Source organism: Diorhabda carinulata, chromosome 7 (genome assembly GCF_026250575.1).
Source record: "Diorhabda carinulata isolate Delta chromosome 7, icDioCari1.1, whole genome shotgun sequence".
Lineage (NCBI taxonomy): Eukaryota > Metazoa > Arthropoda > Insecta > Coleoptera > Chrysomelidae > Diorhabda > Diorhabda carinulata.
The window spans coordinates 17604098-17613374 of NC_079466.1; the positions used below are offsets into that span (position 1 = coordinate 17604098).

The following is a 9277-nucleotide window of genomic DNA, read 5'->3' on the forward strand; positions in this document are numbered from 1 at the left end:
TCAATGTTTATTTTAGGTAGTCCTTTTATTATTGTGAAGCATTCCCTGTGCGTAATTTCATCATTTTCCGAAATAATTTATTTATGGTTACGTTCATTAAATATTTGTTTATATAAACGAAATATTTCTTGAGCTTGAAGAAACTTGAAAATAATAAATTTGGGTATAAAACTGTGTCACAAAATAGATCGACATATCAAATATAATAAAAAAAACTAATACAGGAACCTTTCAAAAATATTTAGAAAATACTGGGTCCATTTTTAAGCTCATCCTGCGTATATATGTCGACGATTTCCGTTACAAGCAGTTTGAAAACTAGACAATATCCTTCAAGATATTACACAAAATAAATAATCATTTATTTACTACTTATTCCTATATAGGGTGTTCATTTCATAGCGATTTAAATATAAAAATGTTCCATTCTTTTCAAATATTAGTCTACATATGACGATATATACTTAGTATATTGTTTTGTAACGCAGCTATGAGCTCCCGTGAGGATATTTTCCAGAGGAGTAGCATATATCTGTCTATATTTTTTGCTAATAACTTTTTCCATCTATATCAATAGTAATGGTATTATCGACTGCTATCATACTTAAAACTAACCCCAAAGAAAGAATGACTTCTAAAAAATAAGGAACTCAATGTTAGATGTTAGATGTGGTATTAAGGTTTGTTAATAATATTGTTACTACAATAATTATATTAATACCAATTTTCGAAATACTACTACAATATGAGAACTTTTACTTTCGTTCAATTATATAGACCTAAATCTTTACTAAAATATCATTGGAAGTGTAATGAGAGGAGCAAGAACCCGAACATATGCCGGATGTTTTATTGTAGTTATACATAATCGCTGCAAGTCTATAATAAAAATATCAACTTTATGTTTGAAAATTACATCCTTTCTAATAAATTTTCTTTACAGCAACTCAAAGATGATCTCTGCGAGGTTGTGTCTGAAGTGGAATCCCTTTATTCGGGCGAAGAGGGTAAAAGCAGCAACAAAACTAAAATGATGTCAATAGGACGAAAAAAGTTTAACATGGACCCTAAAAAAGGTATCGAATATTTGATAGAAAAAGAATTATTACAGAATACAGCTGAAAGTGTTGCTCAGTTCCTACACAAAGGCGAAGGATTGAATAAGACTGCTATTGGTGATTATTTAGGAGAAAAAAATGATTTTAACGAGCAAGTTTTACAAGCTTTTGTCGAATTGCATGACTTCACTGATCTAATTCTTGTTCAGGCGCTAAGGTAAGGAAAATTCGTACTATAATTCACTGTGAATTAATTAATTTTAAATTATCTGAGAATCTTTCATGCATACACTGAATAGTTGGTGTTGGAACTATTCGTAAAATCGATACATTAATGTTTTCTAAGTAGTAGATAACAAAATATGTAAACTCTAAACCACACTATAGTTAGGTTTTATTGATAGGTATTAATTTGAATTTAAAATACAAGGGCTTTGCCTCTGAACCACTTAAAATACAAATTGATGAAGGATTCGTTTTTATTTTTTATTACTATCACGATAAGATTAGATAACCTAGCGCCATGAATCTACCTCGGTAGCACTTTGGCCTATTTATCTGTTGTGTATCACGGACAGTTTACCATTGTGATATATAAGTACTGCAGCCTTTCTCTATGAATAGCCTCCGACGCGCATCCCAAAAATCCAACGTCGTGACCTTACGCAGATGGAACGATCTTTGCCTTCTTTGGAATCGGTTCTCTCTTTTCAGTCCATTGTTTTGATTGTAATTTTATTTCGGGATGGAAGTGATATTAAACAAGTCTTTTCGAGTTTGCTTGAGTGCGCTTCTTAACGTTCGTGGTACTCATCGTACTGACCGAGCTCTCGTGTTCAGATTGGTAGTCAGTAAATTATTCACTACAAGGTATAAGAGACCACAATCTTCAACTATTTGTCTAATAGTCACACATTTTCGTCTGAAGTAGCGGTTGTCAGTACTCTTCCTGGACACGACTGTCTTTAAACTCACGACACCGCCTTTGCACTATGCCATATTTTACTGCAGATTCCTCTAATTTTTTTATCAAATCTTTGTAAAGCTGCGTTGAATAAACTATTTTGAACGCAAGTAATTAATCACCGTGCTTTGTGCAGCATCCATATTAAACATAAAAGCATCAAAAATTCCCCACAAGTGGTGGACCTTCATGAGGCGGGTGCTTGTTGCTTGTTCCAATATCTAATCGATTTAAATAAGATTTGACCTTGAAACATTCACCAATGTCATTAAGATTCACCACTTTTAGTTAAGTGATCGAAAAAAGGTCATTCAAAGAATTTTTGGGAAGTTGAATGTAAAATTCTTCTTGGCTGGAATCTCTTGCACTTAATGAGCACTTAAATCCTGTTCAAATGGATAATTCCTGAGACTATTAGATAAGAGTATGCTCGATGAAATATGAAAAGCCGGCAGAGCCTAACCAACTTATGAGTTGAGAAACAAATAAAAAATCGATTTTAAATGCGATCTTTCATATTGGGACAAGCACCAGATTCATCAAGTTCCACCACTTCTAGTAAGTTTATCGAAACAAAAGTCATTCACGAAATTTTTGATGTTTAATATGGATTATTTTTTTAGTAGAATCTGTTTCACTTAATGAGCACTTAATTCTCACATGAAACAAAAGGCACAATCGTTAATTTTTAAAAACCTGGCAGACCTTTTATTTAAACCTTTCAAAAACTATAAATGCACCTAAAAGCCCATTATCAACGATAAACTTTTAGTCTGTTTTTTTGACTTGAGCTAGCCAAGTTTATAGGGGTATGAAATTGAACGAACAGATAGTAAAACAGTTAAAAACAGGTAAGGCAGCACTACAAAAAGGACTCTGCAAATTAGTGAAGAAATTATAGAAAAATCAATAACTACTCAAAACCCGGAGAAATGATATGAACTATTCTATTAAAAAAAAAGATGAGCTTATTGTTAGAATGAAAGAAAAATATCTTTATTTGACGTTACTCATTAGGTATGAGTCAGAATTATTCGAGACAGGTTTGCGGAATTATACCACAAAGACGTCAAACTATCAACGAAACCTACTACTGCGGTGCAGACACTCTTCTTCACTATTCTTAGCTAGTGGAAAAAATAAGGTGAAAAGACACCAACATGAGGAAAGCAATACCGATTCAAAAGCAGTTAGCAGTCACTCCTCTATTCTTAGCTAGTGGTGGATTCCTTTACTTTGCTTATCTATTTAAAATATGACAGCTGGCGATAAGCCTCATTATACCAGATGTTTGTAACGCCATTATGGATATGCTGAAATATGAAATACAAGTAAGAAAGCATACTTGAATACTCTATTTATTATACGAAATAGAAATCAACAGAATTACAAAAGGAGTTCACACATTACAAGGTTCCTTGGTCAGGAATTCATCAACATTAGAATAAAAGTTAAGAAGTTTGTTTTTTGTTAGGATACTTGAATCCTGTAGAGTTTCAGTAGGTCCGTATTGAGGACTAGATGATTGTAGATAGCAATTGACTAGACAAGCAATGGGAGGACGTTGCACTTTTGACTCTAATTCTTCGAGCTCTGCTGCTAAAATCAAATTATCAATTTCAATCTGAAGGAGTGACGAGCCCGAAGAGAAAATTTGCGCAAAGTTGTGGAGAACGTCTTTGGTATTTTGGTATAAGTTTTCTGAGTCTTCAAATCACCAATGCCTTTACAACCAGACAAAGCTGCTCAAATGACCATGACTTGCTCATTACTGCATAGTTTCCTAGTAAAAAGTAGAACGTTGAGGAAACTACACTCATGCCCGGGACATGGCGCAATGATCAAAGTGGGATGACATCATTAATACTACTTGTGAGGATACCTAGGAGGCCCAGTGACCAAGTGGAAGATATTCAATGGGAATTTGCAGAGTATGCCATGAAAAGTGGAGCAGTACCATGTCAGAATAATATTGCTTCGTTTACTTGTTTTGTGTAGTAAATGTTGGAAATAAACTTATTTCTGAATTCAGCGATGGTATCTTATTTTCCTCAGCTCTTATGAAGAGATCAATGGCATGGTACGCAAACCAGTTAGGACGATACACATCCTCTGTCCCGCTTCCAGTATATACAGTTCACAAATTGGAGGGCTTGTTCGTTATTCCACTCCACAGCTGTGTAATCGAAATAACGTCCAACAATTACCTTTTCGCGTACGTAAGGTAATCGTTCCTTAAAACGGTTTGATTAATCCTATATGAAGGAGAAAATACAATTTACTTAACGAATACCCACCAGACAACATAGAAAAACATGAAAAATCGATTGTAAATACTGACGCATTTGTGTGTACTGTATAAACGTATTCAAATAAAATTGTAGAATTAAGCTTACCTAAATAAATGATTGGGAGAAATAAAAAAGATTTAAATTCTTTTACAATAAACTGGCACCTTTGGTAGTTGGACCACAAGTGTTGGTTTTAACTTCGTTCCAATTTTGGGTAGTCCTCTGACGTGTGTTATATGAACCTACGTTCCAATACCAACGTTGGAAACAAAACATTCGCTGAATAACATGCTCTCTACAACCACTCGATGCGTCCAATCATACTAGCGACCAACGTTGGAAGCATTGGACGCATCGGGTGGTACCGATTTAATAATTTACATATTTGAAGAATCATGCCCATATGCAACACATGCACACTATTTCAGTATATAAATTATTATTTTATTTGTTTTTATTTTTCAAGGCAATTTCTATGGAGTTTTCGATTGCCAGGCGAGGCGCAAAAGATCGATAGGATGATGGAGTGCTTTGCAAAACGCTACTGCGAATGTCAAGGAGAAAATAACATTTTTGAAAATTCAGATACATGTTATGTTCTTTCATTTGCCATCATCATGCTTAATACAAGCTTACACAACCCAAGTGTCAAAGAAAAACCATCAATAGAACAGTTTATCAATATGAATAGGGGAATTAATCAAGGACAAGATTTACCAAAGGAATTATTAGTGGTAAGTATTTAATTATTACGAGGGTGTATTGATATCTAGTTAGCCTAGACCAGTTCCATGCATAAACGAAATATTGCGTTACACTAGCAACAAACAATAACGTATTAGAAGTGTCGGTGTAAAGTTTGACGTCAAAAAAGAAAAAAGTAAACCAGAGTTACGCAATAAATTAAGAGAAAAAAGACGTCCACCGAAATTGTGAAAATTGAAAAATTGGAGTATAGAGCATCATCAATTACCTGTTAAGAGGTAAGCAGATTTACGAAGATATGCTTAATACCCTTGGTGATCAATGTCCTTCCAAGCTTCAAAAGAGGTAAATTTTCCATTGAAGATCGGGAAGACCAGTTTCTGTGTCAGTCCACGAAAATATCGATGCAGTTCATGATATAATTTTGTCAGACTGTCGAATTGAACTAAAACGGATATTTGAAGCACTGAATATTTCATACGAACGCGTATATCATATAATTTACGTCAATTTGAACATGAGAAAAATTACTGTAAAATGGATCCTCAAATGTTTGAATGTTGACTAAAAGCGTGCAAGGGTAGAAGCATCGCGTTCGAACTGAGCTTCTTAAACCAAATTGTTACTATGAATGAGACTTGGGTACATTTCTACGATCCAGTAACAAAGCAACAATCGATGGAATGGCGACACTCTAGTTCTCCCGTTTCTTGGGATTGCCATGGAGTGATCATGATTGATTTTTTGGATAAGGGTAGAACAATAATTGGAGATTACTATTCGACATTATTGACCACTCTACGGGAAAAAATTAGAGAGAAAAGACGCGGAAAGCTATCCAAAGGTGTTTTGTTTTTGCAGGACAACGCCCCTGCACACAAATCTCATGTTGCCATGCAAAAAATTAGTGATTTAGGGTTTAGGGTATATCTTCAAACAGTGCTATTCAAATTAAAACAAGCTTAATGATTCGAAACAAAATTGTGCATTAATAATTCCGGGAAATTCAGATAATAGGATTATACAAACAAAAATGTTTGTTGTGAATCTCGTCACATATTCTAATCTTGAATTCATATTTTGTTTTCGCGATAACTACAATATCAAAATTTACCAGTTACCCACGTAAAATTAGTATTTCCTGTTGACAGTTGAAATATTTAATATTATTTGGCGAATAACAAAGAATACAGTTCAAATTGAAATGGTGATAAAAGTTTAGTGTTAAAATGGGTGCGTTAAAATTAATTTAGATCATTTTAATTTCAAATCCAGCGACAAATTCTGGGTGAATAAAGATACGCAAGAGATTTTATGGTAAAAAAATATAACATATTTCTGCAAAATAGGATAAAAACCAACAAAATTATCGAGAATCATGAAAATAATCGCTAAATTTTGAACTAAAACAAACATTTGCAATATGATTATTTCGATGCGCGAGAAAAAATCACTGTTGTCTCAAATAAGACGATACATGATGGGGATTCTTAAGCTTGACGGTTGCTCATTATCTCTGATTTTTTAAGCAAAAAGCAAATGGCGGTTCTCAACCATCTGAATATAAGTCCTCAGAAACTTGGTACCTATTCGATTTCTCACTGTTTAAGCAATTATTGTTTGCCGACATTTTTCTTTGCAAATTTTGATCTGACAACGTTTGGATAAATTGTTTTTTAGCTCTTCATTTCTCAGAACCTTTATTTGCGTTAGTTGTTCGGGGGAGTTTTCAATGTCTAGCTAATCCCTGTTAAAGAACTCAGGTAGATATATTCGTCCACAAAACACTTTTCCAAATGACCGGAATAAATTGTTACCAACGTACTTGCTCTATTTTGAGCTCAAATTGATCAAGTTTCTTAAAAATGGTACTTCACTGCAAAAATTACTGTATGATTTTCGTCTCGTCAAATCTATCTACAATTACTAAAAATCCTATCACTCTGAATGTTTCCCGACAAGATCCATCTGCTGTGAGCTTTCTCTTTCGAATCCTTTTCTTATTCTTTTTAATATTCTTTGGCTTGTGACAGTTTTAAGACTTGCTGCTCAAGGTTATTAAAATTTCCCCTTTCTGTAGAAATTATGTGAATTAGACTTTCATACATCGTATAACTGTACAAAAATATCAAAAAATTGTCATTTTTTGCTGGTATTGTTCATATGAACCAAAATTAAACCCCAAAAATTATCATAAAAGCAGCTCTAATTTAAATTTGTTGCCTTTAGCTTCACATACCTTAGAACGTTTTTTCTCTGGGTTAGCCTCAATAACAATCAAAGCATCGAGAGTTTCTGGAAATTCAAACTTTTACAAGAATCTCGGCAGATGGATTCTTGATAGTAGTTTTGTTTCATTGCAACGGAGTATTTGCCCTTGTAGAGGTTCCCATTTTTAACTTTTTGCTTCAAAAAATGTTTAAATTTCTTGAAGGACACCAAAGAACAAACAAGCTTCTTGAGTGCATGAGTGGCACATTCACCTACTAGGTTAAACCAAAGTTTGTAGCAGGTTATATATTCTGCTAAAAGACGTATTTCTTTTATTTTGGCTTGTAACCCATTGTAAATGTCTACTGGCCCCTGCAGTCTGATATATTAATTTCAACAATGTTTAACGAGCATTTGCAATATTTTGTGACCAACATTTGGGGTACACCGAGAAGACCTCTGGTGTACCGTCGACTTGAACGTACCAAATCATGAAAGTTGATTGATTAATGTTGGAAATATCTGGTGTTGAATCCACAATTATTTAAGAAAATTTTTTATTTGAATTTTATCTTTAATTTTGTTTGCCATCAATTCAATAAATTCATCACATATTGTAGAACTTAAATAATTGGTACATCCCTTTCCCTTGCCGCCGTATTGGGCAATATTTTAACTTAAAGACGGATCAAATTCCGCTATGCGTTGAAAAGTAATTGAATAATTTCTCTTATCAAGACAGCAAAGTTTTCCGTCAAAGCCCCTAAAGGTTAAACCACTTGAAGCTAAAGCCTTCACAGTGGCAACCACTCGTTACAAGACTTCATGCCAATAAATTAAATCATTTTTCATTTGGTATACATGGTTGAATCTTTTCGTAAACTATATTTTTATGTTCTCATTTTATTCACAAATTTAGAAAGTTATGTCTTGGTTTATTTTGCTTTAATTTTTTATTCATTAAATAAAATAACAAGACATGAAACAATTTTATCAAATTCCTCAATAAATGCTTCATGTATCGGATGATGTTAGAATTTTTCAGTTTTCTTAGCCCCATTTTTCTTATATTTTCAATTATTTTAATGTTAATTCTGTTATTATAGAACTTTTTATGTTGTTTCAGAGTCTATATGACAGTATTAAAGCCGAACCTTTTAAAATACCCGAAGATGATGGTAACGATCTTATGCATACCTTTTTCAATCCAGACAAAGAAGGATGGTTGTGGAAACAAGGTGGTAGATACAAGAGTTGGAAACGACGTTGGTTTATTTTAAATGATAATTGTCTCTACTATTTTGAATACACCACCGACAAAGAACCTAGAGGAATCATTCCTTTGGAAAATATTTCAATACGTGAATGTTACGATAGGCAAAAACAGTTTTGTTTCGAATTATATGCTAGTGGAGGTGCTGAATTTATTAAAGCATGTAAAACAGACTCTGAGGGTAAAGTTGTGGAAGGTAAACACACTGTATATAGGATGTCGGCGAGTAATGACGATGAGAGAAGGGAATGGATGCATAGACTAACTCAAAGTATTAGTCATAATCCGTTTTATGATATGCTAGCTAATCGTAAACGGAAAGCTCAACTTTATTCCAAGAATTGAATCGACAAAATGGTTATTTTGTATTGTTTGTTAATTTTTATTCGATATTGATATATATATATGAAAATTAATGGATTATTTGACATATCACCTGTTTTTGTCCATATGTCTGATACACAGTAAATAATAAACTTTTCATTCATAAAAATGTATTTGTTTTATTTTTGTTAACAACAATTTCCGATTTTATCACAAACTTTTCATAGGAATTAATACCACTACACTAACTCTCACAATTACACTTTCTGATACGTATTTACATTACTAAGTTATCATGTTCAAATTTTTTCAGAAAATCAACCTTTTTTATTAGCTTAAAACATTTTTTGGATTTTCTAATTTTCTTTTCTGATAGAAATAATTTCAATAATTCAATACGTAATTGATTTTGTTACCTTTATAGCAGTCTTTCCCAAGGTGGCCATTATCG

The 9277-nt window shown here is 33.1% G+C and overlaps 1 protein-coding gene across 2 annotated transcripts in view; it reads left to right on the top strand.

The window, feature by feature from the left end:
* LOC130896160 (cytohesin-1) overlaps positions 1-8995 on the top strand; it is a 29075-nt gene extending 20080 nt beyond the window's left edge. For both annotated transcript variants that reach the window (XM_057804060.1, XM_057804059.1), the window contains 3 exons: positions 944-1275; positions 4780-5047; positions 8356-8995. In XM_057804060.1, the coding sequence (XP_057660043.1) occupies positions 944-1275; positions 4780-5047; positions 8356-8847 (1092 nt within the window). In that variant the 3' untranslated portion in view covers positions 8848-8995. The remainder of the gene's footprint in view (positions 1-943; positions 1276-4779; positions 5048-8355) is intronic.
* The last annotated feature ends 282 nt before the right edge of the window (positions 8996-9277 follow it).